General features: G+C 62.1%; 4 protein-coding genes across 4 annotated transcripts in view; 3 read left to right on the top strand and 1 right to left on the bottom strand.

Moving 5' to 3' along the window:
• The window catches only part of TNNT1 (troponin T1, slow skeletal type), a 94,933-nt gene that overhangs the window by 27,672 nt on the left and 44,698 nt on the right, over nt 1-22,563 (top strand). The gene's annotated exons all lie outside the window — the stretch shown is intronic.
• On the top strand, nt 1,339-6,199 carry KMT5C (lysine methyltransferase 5C). Its single transcript, XM_074937848.1, has 8 exons — nt 1,339-1,476; nt 1,662-1,827; nt 1,963-2,072; nt 2,730-2,893; nt 3,827-3,846; nt 4,283-4,419; nt 4,654-4,841; nt 5,031-6,199. The coding sequence occupies exons 1-8, from the start codon at nt 1,367-1,369 to the stop codon at nt 6,128-6,130; spliced, it is 1,995 nt and encodes a 664-aa protein (XP_074793949.1). The 5' UTR covers nt 1,339-1,366; the 3' UTR covers nt 6,131-6,199.
• LOC141976693 (galactoside alpha-(1,2)-fucosyltransferase 2-like) lies at nt 9,271-11,830 on the top strand. The gene is made up of 2 exons (XM_074937809.1): nt 9,271-9,336; nt 10,312-11,830. The coding sequence occupies exon 2, from the start codon at nt 10,340-10,342 to the stop codon at nt 11,540-11,542; it is 1,203 nt and encodes a 400-aa protein (XP_074793910.1). The 5' UTR covers nt 9,271-9,336; nt 10,312-10,339; the 3' UTR covers nt 11,543-11,830.
• Nucleotides 14,366-15,409, bottom strand: LOC141976695 (galactoside alpha-(1,2)-fucosyltransferase 2-like). Its single transcript, XM_074937811.1, has one exon. The coding sequence runs from the start codon at nt 15,407-15,409 to the stop codon at nt 14,366-14,368; it is 1,044 nt and encodes a 347-aa protein (XP_074793912.1).

Raw genomic sequence — 22,563 nt, 5'->3', positions numbered from 1 at the left:
GGGGGCGGGGCAAGCAGCGGCAGGCGCCCGGGCTGGCCCAATGGGAAGCGGCGGGGCCGGGTCGGGCCCAATGGGCCGCGCGCCGGGGGCGGGGCGAAGGCCGCGAGGGCCCCGCCGGGGGAGGCGGCGAGAGAGAGGCCGAGGCGGCGGCGGCGGCGGCGGCTGGGGCAGGTGAGGCGCGAGCGGCCGCGGGGGGGGGGCGCGCGTGCGCGCGGGAGGGGGAGGAGCGATGGCGGTTCCTCCCCAACCGCCGGCCCCGCCCCCCCTGGACCCCCCCCCATTGTGCCCAGCGCCCGCCCCCCCCCCCGGGCGCTGCTCCCCACACGCAGCGGGGGCGGCTCTCTCTGGGGTGGGGCCGCTGAAACCGCCCCCCCCGGCCCCCGCCCGCAGAGGGGAAACTGAGGCACGGAGCCACGTGGCCGGGTGGGGCGAGAACCCAGGAGTCCTGGCGGCGGCGCCACGGAGCCCCCCGGGGTTTGTCACCGCGCCGCCGGCTGCCCCGCGGATCGGGTCCCTTGGGGGGGGCAGGACTCCTGGGTTCCCTTCCCGGCTCGCGGGGGGGCGGGGGAGGATGCTGGGAGCCAGGACTCCTGGGTTCCCTCCCCGGCTCGGGGGTGGGTGGGGGGGGGGATGCTGGGAGCCAGGACTCCTGGGTTCCCTCCTCGGCTGGGGGGGGATGCTGGGAGCCAGGACTCCTGGGTTCCCTCCCCAGCTCGCGGGGGGGGGATGCTGGGAGCCAGGACTCCTGGGTTCCCTCCCCAGCCCGCGGGGGGGGGATGCTGGGAGCCAGGACTCCTGGGTTCCCTCCCCAGCCCGCGGGGGGGGGATGCTGGGAGCCAGGACTCCTGGGTTCCCTCCCCAGCTCGCGGGGGGGGGATGCTGGGAGCCAGGACGCCTGGGTTCTCTCCCTGGCTTGGGCGGGGGGGGGGGATGCTGGGAGCCAGGACGCCTGGGTTCCCTCCCCGGCTTGGGGGGGGGATGCAGCCGCTGCATGTGGCCTGTGGGGGGTTCGCAGGCTGTTGTTTTTGTCACGTTCCTGGTTCCTGTTACCTGCTGAAGGGCCCCCCGGGGCCGGGGCTCTGCGAGCGGAGGGACGGAGGAGCGGGTGCTGGGCTGCGGGGTAGGGTTGCTCTCTCCTGCAGGGATCCCTGGGTCCCCTGTGCCCCACCCCAGAGGGGCCGCGGCCCAGCCCCAAATGCCCCACCTCTGCCAGACTCTGCCCGAATTGGGTGGGGCAGAGATGCCGAGGACCCGGGGGAGCTGCAGGGTCCCCCGGGGTGGGGCTCCGGGGCTGCTCCTGTCTGGCCTGCTCACGCCCCTCTCCCCCCGCGCGCGCAGCGGCCAGCAGCATGCGTCTGGCCGGACCATGGGCTCCACGCGGGTGACGGCGAAGGAGCTGTGCGAGAATGACGACCTGGCCACCAGCCTGGTGCTCGACTCCTACCTGGGCTTCAAGACCCACAAGATGAACGTCAGGTCAGGGCGGGGCTGTGGGTCGGGAGTGAGGGGCACTGGCAGGGCTGGGGGGGCCCAGGGCCGGGCTAGCAGGGGGCTGTGGGTCGGGAGTGAGGGGCACCGGCAGGGCTGGGGTGGGGCTCAGGGGTGGGGGTGGGGGGCCGTGGTCAGGACTCTGTAGCACCCCAGTTCTCTCCTTCCCCCAGCCCGCTCCCCGCCATCCGGAGGCAGCACCACCTGCGGGAGGCGGTGGAGGCGTTTCGCCGGCGCCGGGACCTGGACGCCGCCTACCGCGCCCTCATGCTGGGTGAATGGGCCGGCCCGTACTTCAAGAGCCGCAGCCGCCAGCAGGAGACGGCGCTAAAAACCCACGTGAGTCCCAGGTCCTGTCCTGGCCCGGGCTGGGGCGTGGGGGCCAGTGATTAGAGGAGGGTAGTGGGGGCTGGGAGCCAGGACTCCTGGGTTCTCACCCCGGTTCATGGTTCCTCTCGAATCCTCTCTCCCCAGATATTCCGCTACCTCCGCATCTTTCTCCCGGAGAGCGGCTTCGTGATCTTGCCGTGCAGCCGCTACTCCCTGGAGACCAACGGGGCCCAGGTGGTGTCCACAAAATCATGGTACGGGGTCCTCAGCTCACCCCACCCCTGTGGGTGAGGGGTCCCCGTATACCCAGCCCCAGCGCCCCACCCCAGAGCGGCCGCAGCCCAGTGCCGGGCAAGGGGTCCCCATATACCCAGCCCCCTCCCCTGAGGGGTCCCCATGTACATAGCCTCCCGTGCCCCACCCCAGAGGGGCCACATCTCAGCACTGGGTGAGGGGTCCCATATAACCAAGCCCCGCACCCCACCCCAGAGTGACCACATCCTGGTGACAGGTGAGGGGTCCCCGTATAACCAGCCCCCCGCCCCACCCAAGAGCGACCATGTCCTGGTGCCAGGGAAGGGGTCCCCGTGTAACCAGCCCTCCCGTCCCACCGCACCCGACCCCAGAGTGGCCATGTCCCAGTACCAGGTGAGTGGTCCCCGTATAACCAGTCCCCTGCCCCACCCTAGAGCGACCATGTCCTGGTACCAGGGGAGGGGTCCCCGTATAATAGCCGCCCGCCCCAGCCCAGAGCAGCTGTGTTTCAGTGCCGGGCGAGGGGTTCCAGTTTAACCAGTCCCGGTGCCCCACCCCAGAGGGGTCCCCATCTGAGCAGCCCCAGCACCCCACCCCCGAGCGCCCGGGGTGGGGGCTGGACAGGCCCCCCTGACTCATCCCCCAATGCCCGGCAGGAGGAAGAACGACAAGCTGGAGCTGCTCGTGGGCTGCATCGCGGAGCTGACTGAGCCGGACGAGAGCCTGCTGCGGGCCGGGGAGAACGACTTCAGCATCATGTACTCCACGCGCAAGCAATGCGCCCAGCTCTGGCTGGGCCCCGCCGCCTTCATCAACCACGGTGCGGGGGGCTCCTCCCCCAGCCCGGCCGGGCCCCCCCCCGGCGAGCCCAACTCTGGGCTCCTCCCTCATCCCCTGCCGCCTTCATCAACCACGGTGTGGGGGGCTCCTCCCCCAGCCCGGCCGGGCCCCCCCCGGCGAGCCCAGCTCTGGGCTCCTCCCTCATCCCCTGCCGCCTTCATCAACCACGGTGCGGGGGGCTCCTTCCCCAGCCCGGCTGGGCCCTGCCCTGGTGAGCCCAGCCCGGGCTCCACCCCCAGCCCCTGCCACCTTCATCAACCACGGTGCGGGGGCTCCTCCCCCAGCCCGGCCGGGCCCCACCCACTCCCGACATGGCTAGCCCAGCCCTGGGCTCCTCCCGCAGCCTGGCTGGGCCCCGCCCACTCCCAACTCAGCTAGCCCAATCCTGGGCTCCCCCCTCCCCCAGCTCTGCCGGTGCCCCTCACTCCCGCTCTGCAGGCCCCTGCTAGCCCAGCCCTGAGCTGCCCCGAGACCTGCTGATGCCCCTCACTCCCGACCCTGAGCCCCGTGTTCTCTTTGAGATCTGCACAGACCCAAACCTCCCTCTGCCTGCGCAGCAGGGTTCTGTCTGGGGGGCAGCAGTGGGATCTGTCTCCCTGGCCCCGCCACCCCTTGGTCTCGGTGCTGTGAGGGTCACAGAGCACCAGCTCTGACACTGGCAGGGGTGAGTCTGTTCTCCACGGTCCGACCTTGGCCAGGGCTGGATGGGCGCTGGCGCCCCCTAGAGGGGCAGGAGGTGTACCACCCCTTCGTACTTCGGCTACTCTGTCGAGCGACAGCCTGTGGTTCGCTCACCCCGAGGGTCCCCGGGGGCTGTGTGGGGCTCTGAGCCTGGGGGAGTCGTAGGCGTCTGACCCTGTTCTCTGGCTTGTCTCTCTTGTGTCTCCTGTTATCCCACCGCGGAACCTGCCAGACTGCAGGCCGAACTGCAAGGTAAGAGGGCTTGGGGTCTGTCCTGGCTCCGGGAGGGGAGTGGGGTCTAGTGGTTAGAGCAGGTGGGGGCTGGGAGCCAGGACTCCTGGGTTGTGTCTCCAGCTCTGGGAGGGGAGAGGGGTCTAGTGGTTGGGGGGGAGCCAGGACTCCTGGGTTCTCTCCCACTGAATGTGAGACCCTGGGGAAGGGAGGTGCAAGGAGAAGTGACCCCCACCATCTGTAAATTGGGGCTTAGGGTTGATTAGCCATGGGCTTTGAGAGCTGGGGGGCATTGGGGAGAGATCAGCCTTGCTGTGGGGGCTTGGGGGATGGAGCTGACGTGTGCTGTGGACTCCTCATGGCCAGGGAGGGACAGGCCCCCTCCCCCCCAATCCTGTGGGAGTGTCTGCACCCTGTCCCCCAGTGGGGCCCTGGCTGATGCCCCCTGTCCCCCCAGTTTGTCCCAACGGAGGGGAACACGGCCTGCGTCAAGGTACTCAGGGACATTGAGCCGGAGGACGAGATCACCTGCTTCTATGGCGACGGCTTCTTCGGGGAGAACAACGAGCTGTGCGAATGCCGCACCTGTGAGAGGTGGGGGGGCTGGCCTGTGGGGGAGGGGGGCTGGGAGCCAGGACTCCTGGGTTCTGTCCTGGCTCTGGGAGGGGACTGAGGTCCATTGGGTAAAGTGTGTGTGGGGGGGGCTGGGAGCCAGGACTCCTGAGTTCTCTCCCCAGCTCTGGGAGGGGAGTGGGGCCTAGTGGGTAGAGCGGGGGGCAGGGAGCCAGGACTCCTGGGTTCCAGTCTGCAAGGTCTCTGTTCCCTCAGGAAGGGGGAAGGTGCCTTCCGGCTGCGGAAGAAGGACCCCTCGCAATCTACCTCAGCCCAGAAGAAATACCTGCTCCGGGAGACGGACGGGCGGCTGCAGCGCTGGAAGGGGCGGGGCTCCAAGCAGGCGCAGCACCAGAGCATGCGGCGGCGGCGCAGGGCCCGGCGCAGGAGGGAGCGTGGCTGCGGTAGGAGCCCCGGCCTGGGGGAGCTCAGCAGGGAACGGCGGGGGGGGTCCCCGTACACCCAGCGCCGGGCGAGGGGTCCCCATACACCCAGCGCCGGGCAAGGGGTCCCCGTACACCCAGCCCCCGCGCCCCACCCCAGAGGGGCCGCGTCCCGGCGCCTTTGACATCCGTTTCTCTGTCCTCTTACAGCTTCCCAGCGCCGAGCCCCGTGCCGCGGGCCGGCCTCCTCTCTCGCGGCTCTGGGCGCCGGCCCAGTGAAGGACCTGCGGATCTCCCTGCACGACTGCGTGGCCTGCCAGGCCACGGGGGGAGCCGGCTGCCGGCTGCGGAAGCCGCTCTGGGTCACCCTGCCATGGTGGGGCCCCAGGGCCAGGCAGCCTGGCCCTGCACCAGCCGGCACCATCGTCCTCCGTCGCTCCCTGCGCAGATGCTGCCGGGCGCAGCGGGACGACAGCTGCTGCACGGCCGCCGGCCTGGGTGTCCCGCGGCCCACGCCACCTGGCCCGACCCACGCGGAGCTGGGGGGCAGGCTGCCCAGGGGGCTGGCCGGGCAGGGCCCTGGGGCGGCATCCCCCCTGGCTTGGGAGCTGCCCGGGTTCAGAACTGCTCGCAGGAGCTGCCCCAGACGGGGCTTGGAGGAGACTCGCCCATGCACAAGGCCCTCTGGTGGAGTCCTGCAGCTCCGGGCCGGGGTCACTGGGCCTCCTAGTGGAGCCCTGAAGCTGTGCGCTAGGGACACACAGCTCCGCCCCGGGCACTCGGGGCCCCCTGGTGGAGCTCTGGAGCTCCGCCCCGGGCACTCGGGGCCCCCTGGTGGAGCTCTGGAGCTCCGCCCCGGGGACACGCGGCTCCATGCCGGGGACTCAGGGCCCCCTTCTGGGGACACGCGGCTCCGTGCCAGGGACTCAGGGGCCCCCGATGGAGCCCTGGAGCGCTGCACCAGGGATACCCAGCTCTGCCCCCCTGCTCCTCAGCCCCCCAGCCAGCTGGTCTGTCTGACCAGGAGTATGGCCCGGCAGCAGGCCAAGGCCATGCCCCCTGCCAGGTCCCACCCCCCCAGCCCGAGCCGCCGGCGGCCGGCCAGCAAAGCCCCCCCGGGCAGAGACGACCCCAAGCTCTCCCTCTACGCCCATGTCCGCCTGGAGACAGTGAGGCCGCGCTGGCCGGAGCAGGAGGAGCCCAAACGGACGGTGACCTTTCACCCCTTCACCCCCCCGAAACGCCTGCGGCTGGTGGTGAGCCACGGCTCGATCGACCTCGACGTGGCCTCCAGCGAGGAGTTGGCCTGAGGCTCAGGGACCGGGAGGGGCCCAGCTCCCTCCTCACCTGGCTGACCCACCCCCCTCCCCCCAGCCCAGGAGCCGGAGCCCCTCCTGGAGCAAGAGGCTCTAGTCCAGCGGGGGTCTGGGTCTCTGAAGCACATGCCCCCCTCCCCCCAGGGATTGCACTGAGCCACCCCCCTACCCCATTGGACAGAGCTTTTCCGGACCCCCCTCCCACGCCAGGGTGCCTGGGGCGCTGGTGGTTTGTTGGTGACTTCTGGCGTCTGGTTCAAGCGGGACCCTTTGGGGTTATTTATAGTCAGTTTGGCAGGAGGCCCCAGGCCCGATGAGGGGAGTGGGTGCAACAGGCTGCTGGGACATGGGGCCTTTCCCCTCTCGGGGGCCCTGGCCCAGATCCGGCCCCCATGCAGGGTCTGGCTTGCTCAGGGGCAGGGAATGGGGCATGGGGCCTTTCCCCTCTAGGGGGTGCCAGCCCCAGAGTGGGGACTGGCTGGCTCGGGGGACAGGCAATGGGGCCTTTGAGGGGGTGCCGGCCTTGATCCCACCCCAGAATGGGAACTGTCTGGAAAGCGGGGTGCTGGGCATCAGGATGGAGGGCACTGGCCCCCGCACCCGCCTGCTCCCCAGACTGTGGGCACACGTCTGCCCTGTCCTGCCACCGGCCGTGTACAACACCCAGCCCTTGGCTAAGGCTTTCAGTGGGGCCTGGGCCAGATACCCCGGTGGGGGGCACCAGCCCACCGCCTGGCATCCTGCACAGGGAGATGCCCGGCAGCCGGTTATGAGACCGGCCTGGGTAGCAGCTCATGCCAACTCAGCCTTGCACCCTACAGCTGGGGGGCTGCACATGGGGCCCCTGTCTCCCCAGCATACTTAATCCTTTGCAGGCCAGCCCCCTGGTGGGGGCCCAGAGGGGCGTTCAGATGCTGCCCTGGCCCAGGACGCCTGGGTTCCCACCTGGGCCAAACAGGCTGTACAGGATGGTGAGTTCGTTAGTCATTAGGGGCTCGGGTTGATCCCCCAGTTCTCACCTCAGAGACATCCCTTGCGTTTAGATTGGAAGGGCCAGATTTCCCCCACCCCCAGTGTCGGTGGGCTGTAGCTCCATTGGACTCATGGGGGCCAGCCCCCCAGCAGGACCTACGGCCGACCCCCAATGGAGCAAAGGCTGATTAACCCCAGTGGGGGCTGCAGCTGTCCCTCCTCCCCCCAATCTCTGGTGCTAGTTCGGTGTGTTTTCTCCTTCAGATCCCCAGCTGCTGGAGTCAGGGTGTGAGGGGAGAATTGTGGTGTTTGATTAAAAAAAAAAAACAACTTTCCTAGGTGGGGTGGGGGGAAGCCCCCCAGAAAAAGGGGCCTGGGCTGACTGCATTGAAAGCTCCTGGGATGGTTTGCGATCACATCAATTTTGGTCCCTGAGGCCCAGCTAGTGGATTTTGATCCCTGGGGGCTGATTGGGGTGGGGCCCAAAGGGCTTAATTTCTAACAAGTCCTGGCTGGCGGCCCCCGGCCCCCTTGATTCCTGGAGCTTGGTGTTCCTTGCCCCCTTACTGGCTTGGGAGGTGGGGGAGTGACCTCAGGCTGGTTAAAGGGGGCATCTGAATACCCCACCCCAGTTACTGCATGACATAGTGTTTAGGGTTCTCCATAGTGGGGGGCTGGGTCCAAAGGATAGTGGGGACAGTAGGAGCGGGGAGCCAGGACTCCTGGGTTTGGTCCCCAGCTGTGGGAGGGGAGCAGGGTCTAGTGACGGGGGGCGCAGGAGGGCTGAGAGCCAGGACTCCTGGTTTCTGTCCTCAGCTGTGGGAGGGGAGTGGGGTTTAGTGATGGGGGGGCGGCGGCTAGGAGTCAGGACTCTGGTTCTGTGCCCAGCTGCGGGAGGGGAGTGAGGGGAAAGGGCGGCGGCGGGGGGGGGGGCGGGTGGCAGGACTCCTGGGTTGCAACCCCAGCTGCACCTTGGCCTGGGCCCAGTCACGTCACCTCTGTGCCTCAGTTTCCCCATCTGAAAAATGGGTTTCACACTTACCTACCTCACTGGGAGAGGGAGGAGGCGAAGCCATTTCTGAAGCATCCAAGAAACAGCCCCTCCCCTGACAGGGTGCAGCGCCCCCTTTCCCTGCCCCCTACCCCTACATGGGGCCTGCAGAGCCTGGGCTATGCAGGCAGGGTTCGGGGGAACCTCCTGTTCCAGCCCAGCTGACCTGAAACTCCCACGTGGCATGTGTTGGTGATAGAGAGATTCCACCCTTCACCCCACCCCGATTCAGTCACCCCTGCTCCCCACAGCCCCCTCAGGGCCGGCCCTGACAAGGCAGAGGGTGGCCGGATGCCTGGGTTCTTCTGGGTGGGGGGAGGGTGCTAACACTGTTACACCTGCTGAACTGTGTATCACTTGGGGGGGCTCTGCACTGGAAGAGGGGATGGGACTGGAAAAATGGGGTGACTCTTTTGCACCCCTGTGGGCTAGCCCTACAGCTGATCCCAGGATGGGGGGTGGTGGATTGGTGCTAGGGGCGCAAGGTGCAAAGCTGGGGGTGGGAGAACCCTATCGGGGAATGTGCCCAGCTGTGGGGGAGGGTGGGGACCCAGGGGGTTCTCAGCCCCCCTCCGGGGGTGGAGCTCAGCTGGGTGTGTTTGTGTCGGGTTTTTTGAGGGGGGGGGCAGGGGGAGAGAAAATCCCCTTTTAAAAACAAATAGGGAAAAAAACATGGTTGGAATAAAGATTTTTCTAAAAGAGATTGTGTCTGTACGTCTGTCCCGAGAGCTGGTGGGGTCGGTCGGGGGAGCTGGGAGCCAGGACGCCTGGGTTCTATCGGGGAGGGGAGTGGGATCTAGTGGTTAGAGCATGGAGGGACCACAGAGCTCCCAGCTCCAGCAGGGGGCGCTCTCCACTGGCAGTTGGGGCTGCCCTATGCCCCAGGGCGGTGCCAGGGGGTGCTGGGCTGTAGGGGGCTCACACTGCCTGGAGGGCTCCAGGTTTTGGCTACGTGACCTTTCCCTGTGATGCCCTCCTCCCCCCCCCGCCACCCAAAGAGGGACATGGGGGGCAGTGCAGAGGTTTGAAGCCAACCACTGATGCCCGGCCCCCTTGGGCCTGTCCCCGCCCCTGGGGGCAGGGACCCATGGGGCCATCCCAGCCTGAGGTGCAGCCACCACCAGCCGCCTCAGTCTGGACCTGTGCAAGCCGGGGGCTGGATCCTTCCTGCTGCCAGGTGTGGCCCGGTGGGCGATGGCGGGTGGGTGGGAAGCGCTGGAGGGAGAGCGCCTGGGGGTGGGGGAGAGACGGGGCAGTGGGGACCATCGTGCCCCTTCTGGGTCACCAGGAATGGGCACTAAGCTGGGGCAAATTGGGGTGGGGGGTCATAAGGCAGGAATGAGAAAGTGGGAGTGGGGCAGACTGCTGTAACCACTAGACCCCACTCCCCCGAGCCAGGGAGAGAACCCAGGACTCCTGGCTCCCAGCCCCTATGATCGACCCCCAGGACCATTTTCCTGCCCTAGGTGGGCTGGTCGGGGCCTATTTCTGACCAGACTCTTATACTAGCTGGAAGGCACAAGACAGGGAGAGACTAGCCTGGCTTGGAGCCTGGACTCCTGGGTTCCCTCTCCGGCTCTGGGAGGGGAGTGGGGTCTGGTGGGTAGAGCAGGGGGGCCGGGAGCCAGGACTCCTGGGTTCTCTCCCCGGCTCTGGGAGGGGAGTGGGCTCTAGTGGCGGGAGCAGTGGGGCTGGGACTCACCCATCCCCTGTCAGGGTCACCTGGGCCCCCAGTGATTGTCCTGGCTCCAAGGAGGAATTTTTAGTATGTGCTTTTCCTGGGCTTTGATCAGAAAAGGAAGCGGAAATTGTCCCCTCGGCCTTGACCTCCAGCACCTGCAGTAAACCCAGGGCTGGGCTAGCAGGGGGCTGCGGGTGGGGAGTGAGGGGCACCGGCAGGGCTGGGTGGAGCCCAGGGTGGGGCTAGCAGGGGGCTGCGGGTGGGGAGTGAGGGGCATCGGCAGGGCTGGGTGGAGCCCAGGATGGGGCTAGCAGGGGGCTGTGGGTGGGGAGTGAGGGGCACCGGCAGGACTGAGATGGGGGGATGCTGAAGTAGGGGCAGCTCAGTTGGGACCCTGGGAACAGTAGGACTTGGGCCTGGAAGACCCCTCCTCTGCTCCTCCCCCCTTTCACCCACCCCCTCTCTCCCCAGGCTGGAACCTCCTTCCCTCACCTTGGCTATGACTGCCCTGGTCTCCTGGGTCCCCTTCCGGTCACCCCTCCAGCTCTCCGTCTTCCTGGTGGCCATCTTGACCCTCTCCATCTTCCTCCACTTGAGGGGCAGGTTCCCTGCCCGAGGACAGAGACTCCCCTCCTCCATGTCACCCATCCTGCCCCCCACCACACCCCCTGCCACAGAGCGGGGCATGTGGACCGTGAACTCCCTCGGGCGCCTGGGGAACCAGATGGGGGAATACGCCACCCTCTATGCCCTGGCCAAGATGAATGGGCACCAGGCCTACATCCTCCCCGAGATGCACCAGCATCTGGCACCGCTCTTCCGCATCACCCTGCCCGTGATCTCCGGCAATGTGGTCCGGAGCATCCCGTGGAGGAATTACGCGCTACACAATTGGATGTCGGAGGAGTACAGGCACATCGAGGGGAAATACGTCCGGCTGACGGGCTACCCCTGGTCCTGGACCTTCTACCACCACCTCCGGCAGGAGATCCTCCAGGAGTTCTCCTTCCATGACCACATCAAGGAGGAGGCCAACCGGTACCTGGCCGGGCTGCGTGGGCAGCGCCGGAACGTGACCTACGTGGGTGTCCACGTCCGGAGAGGGGACTACGTCCAGGTGATGCCACAGGTCCGGAAGGGGGTGGTGGCAGACAAGGCCTACCTGGAGAAGGCCATGGGCTACTTCCGGGACAAGTACCAGGAGCCGGTCTTCGTGGTGACCAGCAACGGGATGGAGTGGTGCCGGGAGAACATCGATGCCTCGCGGGGAGACGTGTATTTCTCGGGGGATGGGAAGGAGTCCTCGCCGTGGGGGGATTTCGCTCTCTTGGTCCATTGCAACCACACGATCATGACCATCGGGAGCTTCGGCATTTGGGCCAGCTACCTGGCTGGGGGGGAGACCGTCTACTTGGCCAACTACATGCTCCCCAATTCCCCCTACCTGCGGTCCTTCAAGCCTGCGGCCGTCTTCCTCCCTGACTGGATCGGGATTAATGCTGATCTCTCTCCGCTGCTGAATGGGACAGAGCGGCAGAAAGGAGCCCGCCCACAGGCTACCAACAGGACCCGCAGGGATAGCGGGCCAGCCACCAGCCAGGGAAGAGGGCGCTGGAGAGTTCAGGGTGTATCAGAGCAGATGTTTGTCAGGCACAGGGTGGGGTCAAGACAACCTGGCTCCCTTCTGCCAACTTTCTCCTAGGATTCTTCAGAAGGGGCCATCTTGTTCCTAGGTTGAACTGTTAGAACAGGGGAGCTGTGAGTCAGGATTAGAAGTGAAGTGAAGTAAAGCCAGGAAATGAAGCCAGCTATAAAAATAATAAATAACAAATGGAAGAAAGGGGCAGTGGATAGTAATATATGTAAATCAGAAACTAGGGATTGTAGAAAATTGATAAGGGAAGCAAAGGGACACAAGGAGACCTCTATGGCAAGCAGAGTTTAAGCCCATACTGTGTTTTTTTTTTTAAATGTATATTAGGAACAAAAAAGGATCCTGAGAATGATATTGATCCCTTTCAGATGGAAATGGTAGAATTTTCAACACTGCAGACAAGGTAGAATTTTTCAATAAATATTTCTGTTCTGTGTCTGGGAAAAAAACAGATGATGTTGTCATAGCATATGATAACGCGAACACACTTTCCATTCCACTAGTAGCTCAGGTGGATGTTAAACAGCAGCTACAAAAGTGAGTGATTTTAACATCAGCAGGTTGTGGTAATATGCATGGAAGAGTTTGAAAAGAGCTGGCTGAGGAATTGACGGCACTGTTTATGTTGATTTTGCCCTACAGCAGGTCCAGAAGAAAACTAGAGTGCCAATTTTTAAAAAGGGTAAATGGGATGACCCAAATAATTATGGGCCGGTCAGCCTGACCTTGATCCCAGGGAAGATAATGGGGTGGCTGATGCGGGACTCGATTGATAAAGCATGAAAGGAGGGTGCATCGTTCATCATCTTGGGATTATGGAAGCTAGACCCTGTCATACTCACCTGCTAGGCTCTTTCGCTGTGATTGCACGTTCGGTTGAGGAAGGTCACAGCGTTGGTGTCAGGCAAGGCGCGGGAGCTGGTGACTGATTAACAAGAACACGAGGAAATGAGCGCGACCCTCATTAAATGGAGTCACATCCGCCCAACTGACAGGTCTCATAATGTACCTGTACATGGAGACACGCCATCGAGAGCGGATGGGGGGGTGGTTTCCAGGGGCTGGTCCCGCAGGGGTCGGTTCTTGACCCTGAGCTAGTTAACGTCAATGACGCGGAAGAAAGCCTCACAGATCAAGTTTGCAGAGGCCACCAAACCTGGAGGAGAGGCCCCCAGCGGTGCTGGATCGGCCATTGCTCAGTGGCTGGATCGAAGGTTTAGAGCCGGTATCCCTTCCCCTGGCCTCCCCTGCCCCAGCGCGGGGCCCACGGCAGCCACAGAGCCCGGGCGTTACAGACGGCAGGCAGGGCGGGGCTGCGGGGGGAGGCTCTCCTTCCAGCTCGGCTGGCCCAAGCCTCCCACGTGGCTTGTGTTGGTGATGGACAGAGAGATCCCCCCACTCTTCCCCTTCCCCCACCAGATTCAGCCACCCCTGCTCCCCACAAGCCCTTGGGGCTCAAGGCTGGCTCTGCCATGGCAGAAGGCGGCCGGATGCCTGGGTTCTTCCAGGGTGGGAAGAGGGTGCTAATAGGTCACAGCTGCTGAACTGTGTATCAATCCCGTGGAGGGTAAATTTCCCCCAGGGTTGGGCTCCACCCGCCCCCCATTCCTGCTGGCCCAAGAGCAAGAGGGGTCTAGTGATTACAGTGGGGGCGGGGAGCCAGGATTCATGGGTTCTTTCCTTGGAGGACAGGGAAGGGCGGTATTCAGTGGGGAACTCCCTGGCTAGGGCTGGGCTAGATCCATATGGCGGGGAACTCTGGGCAGAGGGATTGGCCCAAGGGGCTGGAGGTGAAGGGGGAGCGGGGCCTTGTCATTCCAATTTTATTGTTGCTTGTAAAAGCCCATCATTTGCCCAGCAGTTCTGGCTTTACAGCCCTGTGCCACACGCACACTGGGGCTGGTTTATATCCCAGGTATGTGCCCGCCCACAAAGCCCTGCTGAACCTGCCCTACTCAGCAGGGGATAGAACCCAGGAGTCCTGGCGCCCAGCCCTCCCTGCTTTTTTCAAAGGGTCAGTTTCATCAAGCTGAAAAGAATTAGGAACCGAAGCAGCCTGGAGAAAGAATTTAATCAGACCCATGTGGCTACTGATTGGGGATTGTTTACCAAACACCTGACTACTTGCCCCGACAGCCACTATTCCACACTTGAGGAAGAAGACTGTACTGGTCACAGACCGACCTGGTTTAGAGAGGAAGTGAAAGCAGCAATAACAAATGGAAGGACGGGGAAAGTGGACAGTATATAAACCAGAAACTAGGGTTGGTAGAAAATTGATAAGGGAAGCAAAGGGACACAAGGCACATTCTATGGCCTGCAGCATTGAGGACAATAAGGAGGCTGTTTTTTTTTTAATGTATATTAGGAACAAAAAGAATCCTGACAATGCTATTGGTGCATTTTAGATGGAAATGGTAGAATTATCAATAATGCAGAAAAGGCAGAATTGTTCAATAAATATTTTTGTTTTGTGTTTGGGGGGAAAAACAGATGATGTCATATCACATGGTGATGCTAATGCTCTTTCCATTCCGCTTATATTTCAGGAGGCTGCTAAACAGCAGCTATCAAAGTGAGACATTTTAAAACCAGCAGGTCCAAATAACTTACAGCCAAGAGTTTTAAAAGAGCTAGCTGAGAAGCAAGTTTTAACCATTCAACCTCATGATGGACCCATTTGGTGACTCCTAGGAGAAGGTCGGCAGAATGAACACACATCATCTTTCCCCGCCCCCCTCCCGGTCGGTGCCTGACCAAGGTCCATGCTGATGCCCCCTAAACTCCCCAGGGCCGCATACCCCAGCTCGGGGCTGGCCCACTATCCCAGCGGATCCTGCTGGTGGCCTGCAGGCTGGATCCTTTCTGTCCCTATGTCCCACTCCGCAGCGGGGAGAGATCAGCGTCGATCCCGATCCACTCGGGGAGGAAGGCGGCCTTAGGCTTGAAGACCCGGAGGAAGGGGGAGTCGGGGAGGGTGTAGTTGGCCAAGTAGATGGTTTCCCCACCGACCAGGTAGCCGACCCAGATGCCGAAGGTCCCAATGGTCATGATCGTGTGGTTGCAATGAGCCAAGAGAGCAAAGTCCCTCCCTGGTGACGACTCCTTCCCGTCCCCCGAGAAATACACGTCTCCCCGCGAGGCATCGATGTTTTCCCGGCACCACTCCATCCCATTGCTGGTCACCACAAAGACCGGCTCCTGGTACTTGTCCCGGAAGTAGCCCATGGCCTTCTCCAGGTAGGCCTTGTCCGCCACCACCCCCTTCCAGATCTGTGGCATCACCCGGACGTAGTCCCCTCTCCGGACGTGTACACCCACGTAGGTCACGTTCCGGCGCTGCCCGCGCAGCCCAGCCAGGTACCGGTTGGCCTCCTCCTTGACGTGGTCATGGAAGGAGAATTCCTGGAGGATCTCCTGCCGGAGGTGGTGGTAGAAGGTCCAGGAGCAGGGGTAGCCCGTCAGCCGGACGTATTTCCCCTTGATGTGCCTGTACTCCTCCGACATCCAGTCGTGGAGCCCATAGTTCCTCCATGGGATGCTCCGGACCACGTCGTTGGAAATCACGGGCAGTGTGATGCGGAAGACCGGTGCCAGCTGCTGGTGCATCTGTGGGAGGATGTAGGCCTGGCGCCCATTCATCTTGGCCAGGGCGTAGAGGGTGGCGTATTCCCCCATCTGGTTCCCCAGGCGCCCGATGGAGTTCACGGTCCACATGCCCCGCTCCGTGGCAGGGGTTGTGGTGGGGGGCGTGGCTGGGGACCCCTTCGTTGCGTTCAAGGAGGGACGCCTCGGTCTTGCAGTGGGGAACCAGCTGCTCAGGTGGAAGAATATGGAGAGGGTCATGATGGCCAGCAGATAGAGGCTGAGCTGGAGGGGCAGCCGGAAGGGGACCCAGGAGTCAGGGGCCGTCATGGCTCTCAGCAGTGATAAGAGAAAGAGGTCCCAGCCTGGGGAGAGAAGGAGCAGGGTGGGTGGGTGGTGAGTGGAGTGAGGGGAAGAGGGGAGGAATGGAGGGGATGGTTCGAGGAGATGGCAGAGGGTCTCCCAGGGCCAATAACCCCCCTTTCCCACAGCCCAGCTGAGGGACCAAGGGACTCCAGCTCCAGCAGAATGTCAGGGGAGGGGAGCAGAGTCATTCAGTTTCGGGAGGCTGAAGCCCCAAAGCCCCTTGACCCCGGATTGGCCCCTTCACCTGCCAGCCGACATCGGGCCAGGCAAGAACAGTCAGAGCAACGGTGTTTCCCCTCCCAGCTCTGCTGGTGCCCCTCACTCCCAACCCACAGCCCCCTGCTAGCCCAGCCCTGGGCTCCCCCCAACCCTGCTGGTGCCCCTCACTCCCGACCCGCAGCCCCCTGCTAGCCCGGCCCTGGGCTCCCCCCAGCCCTGCCGGTGCCCCTCACTCCTGACCCGCAGCCCCCTCCTAGACCAGCCCTGGGGTCCCCCACCCCCAGCTTCTGTGGGTTAAGTGCAGTGCTCGGGGAGTGGGCCGGGGTCGATGTGGTGCTGGGCTTCTTTGTGGCGTTGTCCCCTTTGGACCCCAACAGGCCCGGGGGTGGGGGGCAGAGGACGGGGCTGTGGGTGGCCAGGCTGGGGTGGGTGGGGGAAGGGGAGGGACAATTTCCTCTTCAGCCTCAGATCAGATCAGATCAAAAGCAAATAAGAAAAATTCCTCTGGGGCGGAAGAAACGCTGGCGGCTCTGAGGAGCATGACACGATCCCGGATAGGCCCTGAGCCCTCCCTCCACTGGACCCCCCTCCCTCCCCAGAGCTGGGCATAGCCCCCCCGCCCCCATTTCTAACCACTAGACCCCACCCCACTCCCAGAGCTGGGGAGAGAACCCAGGAGTCCTGGCTCCCAGCCCCCCCTGCTCTAACCGCTAGACCCCACTCCCCTCCCCGAGCTGGGGAGAGAACCCAGGAGTCCTGGCTCCCAGCCCTGCCCCCCCATTTCAACCACTAGACCACACTCCCCTCCCAGAGCTGGGGAGAGAACCCAGGAGTCCTGGCTTCCATTTCCCCCTGCTCCAACCACTAGACCCCACTCCCCTCCCAGAGCCAGGAAGAGAACCCAGGAGTCCTGCCTCCCAGCCCCCCCCTGCTCTAACCGCTAGACCCCACTCCCCTCCCCAAGCTGGGGAGAGAATCCAGGAGTCCTGGCTTCCAGCCCCCTCCCTTTCTAACTAGTAGACCCCACTTCCCTGTCCCAGAGAGGGCGGAAGGATGTATGGGTCTATTTGTAGTTGGATTCTTTCTCCCCTCCAACCTCACCCATGGGACTGTACCACCTGGGCCCGGAGGCGGGTGGGGGCATGAGAAGGAACAGACGGGAGCCAAATTCTCCCCCCACACACACCTCCCACCCCAGATATTTCTTCCTTCCTAGTAACCCTTTGCCAGCCACTGGGAGAGAAACACAAACTGCCTTGACGAGGGGAGCTGGGAGCCAGGACTCCTGGGTTCTCACCCCGGCTCTGGGAGGGGAGTGGAGTCTGGTGGTTAGAGCAGGGGGTGGGAGCCAGGACTCCTGGGTTCTCTATCCCCTCTCAAAAAGAAAAGGAGGACTTGTGGCACCTTAGAGACTAACCAATTTATTTACTCCTGTTCTTTTTGCGAATACAGACTAACACGGCTGCTACTCTGAAACCTGTCCCCTCTCAGCGAGGATCCAGTCCCCTCTCTTGTTCCCTTGTTCCAACCACCTGAGCCCAGAGATCCCCCTTTGCTTGGGCGGGGCAGGACAGTCCCCGCTTCCCCTGCACCCTCTGTCTCTGCCTTTGTCCCACTCCCTTCTCTCACCACACATCTGGGCTGTCTTCCTCCATTGCTCCCACCCCGCCCGGCCGCACCTGTCAGCAGAACGGATCCAGCTCGGGGCTGCCAGCAGGTTCCACTGCTCGGAGAGGCTGGGCTCGGCTGCGCCCCGGCAGATGGGAGGGGATCTGAACCCTGCCTTCGGAGGTGGGGACAGCGCTGAATTTGTACCTTGCACCGTCTGACATCTGGGCCTGGCACTTCACAGCCCCGGTGCCTCTGGGCCTGGCACTTCACAGCCCCGGTGCCTCTGGGCCTGGCACTTCAAGGCCCTGGCGCCGAGAGCCCTGGCACTTCACGGCCCCGGTGCCTCTGGGCCTGGCACTTCACGGCCCTGGCACCGAGAGCTCTGGCACTTCACGGCCCTGGTGCCTCTGGGCCTGGCACTTCACGGCCCTGGCACCGAGAGCCCTGGCACTTCACGGCCCCGGTGCCTCTGGGCCTGGCACTTCACAGCCCCGGTGCCTCTGGGCCTGGCACTTGACAGCAGCCCCATGCCCCTGGCACTGCCCCGGGGCATCAGGCACAGCCCTGCCTGCCAGGGGAGAGCGCCCCCTATCGAGCCCCCGCCTTTCTGCCCAGCACACCCTGGGCCCAGCATGGGGTACAGCAGGAGCAGCCAGACAGGCCTCCCTTTCCCCGGCCGGCTGAGTCAGCTGGTCATTAACTCTGTGCCCTGATGCCGAGCGTGATAACCACATGGCTAATGGGCCGCGGGCTGTGCCAGGCAGCACTGCTGGCCGGGAGCCACCCATTGCTGCTCAGGGTGAGGCCGGAGCATCCTGGAGCGCGACCAGCCCCATGTCCAGCCCTGCTCAGGGCTCTGCGCATCTGTGGGGAGTGGGGCGGGGGGCAGGAGATGGGGAGAGGGGGGCCCCTGGCAGGCAGAGCTGGTCCCATTGCCCCAGGGTGGCGCTAGGGGGCGCTGGGCTGCAGGGAGTCAGGTGCGGGGGGGCCAGCAGGGGGTGCTCTCCCCTGGCAGGGGGGGCTGGCCCCATTGCCCCAGGGTGGCACAAGGGGGCGCTGGGCTGCAGGGCTGGTCACTAGGGGGCGCTCTCTGCGAGTCTGTGTCAAGCTCTGATTAACTATAACCCGGCGGAGAGAACCCAGGAGCCAGCAACTGTCCCCCCCAGCCCTGCCATAACCTCCGGGCTCCCCATCCCTTTCGGCTGGGGTGGCAGCCCCCTCCCAGCCCAACTATCCACAGATTCGCTCCCCCCTCTCTCCCTCTCTCCCCCACGGACGGAAGCAGCTTGTCCCTGCCCGCACAGTGTGGAAAGGCAGCTAACGCCCCCAAGCTGCTGCTGGCCACCCACATAACCCAGCCGCCTCCTGTCCCCCAGTTACAGTGCGGGCAGGAAGGAGTTAAGCCCGAAGGCTGCATTGTGCACCAGGGCCCAGGGAACCTGACTGCAGGGGCCTCAGTGACCCCGGCCAGAGCGGGGGCTCAGCAGGGCAGGGTGCCTGGGGGACGGAGCAGCCCCGCGCTCTCTGGGGGCAGGGCCCTGCTGGCACACAGTGGGGGCTGCGCTGATGGCCCAGCAGGGGAGCGGCCAGCCCCACACGCTGCATGTTCGTCCCGCCAGCAGCCCTGCACACCCACCCCCGTCGTTGGCCACTGGATCCCCCGCCTCTCTGCTGATGGGAGGGCAGCTGGCGTGCAGGGATCCAGCCAGCACCAGGACCCGCCAGTACTGATGGGAGAGGGGGACAGAAACAACGGGGCAATTTTCCCGTTTTTAAGAAAAAGTTGGGACGCCTGCAGGAGGGCTTCAATACGGGACTGTCCCTTTAAAAACGAGACGTCTGGTCACCTAATCTCCACGGCTCTGGGAGGGGAGTGGAGCCTAGTGGTTGTGGAAGGTCTGGGACTTGGCACACGCCCCTGTCCGGGATTCGTCACCTTTACCATGGTTCCTTCCCCGCAATTCTTCCGACTCCATGGATTCTTCCTTATTTGCTTTGCATTAGAGCTGAACTGAAGCAAAGGGGAAATTGCTCCCTCCTCCCCCAGCCCTGGCCTGCCCTTCCCCCTCCCCTCCCCACACACACTCTGGGCCTATAGTGGGGAGCAGTGGGTAGGACTCTACAAAAAAGCCCAGAGCCATAGCGCTCCCTCAATGCCCTGCCCCTGCCTACACTGCACTGAACCCAGAGCTGGGTTGCAAGAGCCCAGGGCAGGGCTAGCAGGGGGTCGGGAGTGAGAGGCACTGGCAGAGCTGTGGTATGAGGCCTTTTAGGAGCTTCTCCCCGTGCACTGTGGGGCAGAAATGTCGGCCCCAGGGATCGCTGGGGGTCAGGTTTCCCCACCCCTGGTGCCAGCCTCCACCCTTCATTCTTGCGCCTTGTTTTATAAAATGCCCTGCGTCTGTGTGGCTCGGCCCGGTGCCCCATCTCGGCTGCGCCCTGCCCCGGTGCCGGGGTCCCAGCCGATACAGGCCACCCACCCTGCTGGCGTTGACAGAGCCGGGGACCCGTGGGGGATGGAGCCAGGCCAGTGGGGGGTGTTCACGGAGCAGCGGGTGGCACCGCGGGGGCCCGAGGGATGAGCACAGGCCGGTGGGAGCTCATTGCATCAGGGCAGCTTGGGCACAAGGAGCAGCCGCTGCTGGACCCTCAGCGTGGGGAGGCCAAATTCCTGGATCTGTGCCTAGAGCTCACCTGTGCCCAGCCCAGAGTGGGCAGGGGGATAGATAGATAGATAGATAGATAGATAGATAGGGTGGATGGGGATAGATAGATAGATAGTGTGACAGGGTCGGGCCAGATGGCTACAGGAGAGTAATAGAAGGCAGAGATATTAGCCCCAGGTTAAGTAGGTCCCTTTTCCCTGGGTAAGGTAACAGGGAAGGTTCCAAAACAATCAGGAACCTTCTGGAGACAATTAAGACAGGCTGATTAGAACACCTGCAGCCAATCAAGAAGGTGCTAGAATCAATTAAGGCAGGCTAATCAGGGCACCTGGGTTTAAAAAGGAGCTCACTTCAGTTTGTGGTGCGTGTGTGAGGAGCTGGGAGCAAGAGGCGCTCGGAGCTGAGAGTGAGAACGCGGACTGTTGGAGGACTGAGGTGTACAAGCATCATCAGACACCAGGAGGACGGTCCTGTGGTGAGGATAAAGAAGGGGTTGGGAGGAGGCCATGGGGAAGTAGCCCAGGGAGTTGTAGCTGTCGCACAGCTGTTCCAGGAGGCACTCCAGACAGCTGCATTCCACAGGGCCCTGGGCTGGAACCCGGAGTAGAGGGCAGGCCCGGGTTCCCCCCAAATCCTCCCAACTCCTGGTCAGACACAGGAGGAGCTGACCTGGACTGTGAGTTCCTGAAAAAGGCCAAGCTGAGGGCTGCCGTGAAGCTCCAAGGCGAACAAATCTGCCAATAAGCACAAGACCCACCAAGGTAGAGGAGGAACTTTGTCACAATAGATAGTTGGGGATGGATAGATAGATAGATAGATAGATAGATAGTGTCGTGAGGTGGTGTGGTCCCCCACCGCCCCAGAGAGGGATGAGCTCCGGCCAAACCCCTTGACATGGCCCCAGCCAAAAACTGAGCCCATACTTTGTGAAACACTTTAGTGATTCCAGGGTTTGGTCTATATGTTAACTTAACACAGCCATTAATGTTCTTGAGAGAGCACTTCCTCTAGCATTCAGCCATGGAGGCAGTGCGGTGTTGTACCTCAGTTTCCCTTTGTGCCCAGCAGGTCACACCTGTAGTGGTTTTTCTGCTGCGGAAAGTTTTAGAAATGTGTCTATGCATTAGCTGTGAAACCTCAACGATATTAGGCTTTTAACACAAAGTGTGTCCTTGTTGAACCAAACAGCGTAATCATACGGGTTTCTGTTATGTACCACTCTTAACATGTTCAAGGGTTTTTTCAAGAGACCCTGCACACTGTACATTTTTACAGTTCTTGGTATCAGCAACAAGTTAGTTACAATCATTAGCAATAACATTCACATCAGTCTTATCGCGAGTGTACATTTCCAATCATTTTTGTCATGCCGAGTCTTTGGTTTAGACAAGCCATTCGGTAGGTCAGCTTGTTCCATATCCCTTTTGGACTTTTGTAACTTTTTCTTGACTGCGGAGTCTTCCTTAACATAGGCTTTTAGTTTAATCACTTCCTTGTTTTACTTTGTATAATGACTCAACCACTCCCAGTCTCTATTCAAGCCTCAGTTAATTGTATCCAATTTGCAAATTAATTCCAATTCAGCAGTCTCTCGTTGGAGTCTGTTTTCGAAGTTTTTTTGTTGAAGAATAGTCACTTTTAGATCAGAAATCGAGTGACCAGAGAGATTGAAGTGTTCTCCGACTGGTTTTTGAATGTTATAATTCTTGACATCTGATTTGTGTCCATTTATTCTTTTACATAGAGACTGTCCAGTTTGACCAATGTACATGGCAGAGGGGCATTGCTGGCACATGATGGCGTATATCCCATTGGTGGATGTGCAGGTGAACGAGCCTCTGATAGTGTAGCTGATGTGATTAGGCCCTGTGATGGTGTCCCCTGAATAGATACGTGGGCACAGTTGGCAACGGGCTTTGTTGCAAGGCTAGGTTCCCGGGTTAGTGGTTCTGGTGTGTGGTTGCTGGTGAGTATTTGCTTCAGGTTGGGGGGCTGTCTGTAGGCAAGGACTGGCTTGTCTCAGTCCCTGAGACACAGACTGCTTACTCAAAGAATCAACATGGAGACATTCATGTCCCAACAAAGTGGTTTCCCCCCACAAGCGGGTTAAGCTCATAGGGCTGTTTAAACTCCCTAGCAATTTTTATTCCATCTGAAATCTTCTCCCAGCTACTCGCACTGGATTTTTTCAAAGCAAATTCAGCGGATTCATTTTCATTTGAAAGACTTTGGCCACTGGGCAGCAGCACACTTTCCCCAGAAGAGAGACTGTTTACTATCAACAATGGCCCATTAAGAGTCAATGGAAACAATTCCTGTTCACAGACTTCACCCAGAAATCCCTTTCCTTCTGCAATATCCCGCACTACAACTGGTTCTTTCTGAGCTTTATTCCTGTCCAGACCTGACTTTGGCACAACAGACAAATCACCAAACTCCTTCTGAGTTTCACTTACATCCAGAATCACCTCTGGCCCATCAGGAGGGTTTTCACAAAACTCCCTTTCAGGTAAACTGATAGACTTCATAGTCACAAGATTAGAAGCATTCTCTTCCTTGTTACAGGGTTCCACACTGTCAGCAAGTAACTGAGTGAAATTACTGTCATGCTTTCCTGGTGCC

This window comes from Natator depressus, chromosome 23 (genome assembly GCF_965152275.1).
Source record: "Natator depressus isolate rNatDep1 chromosome 23, rNatDep2.hap1, whole genome shotgun sequence".
In the NCBI taxonomy this organism is placed as follows: Eukaryota; Metazoa; Chordata; order Testudines; family Cheloniidae; genus Natator; species Natator depressus.
The sequence above is the reverse complement of the archived record's forward strand: the minus strand, read 5'-3'. Positions and strand labels throughout refer to the sequence as shown.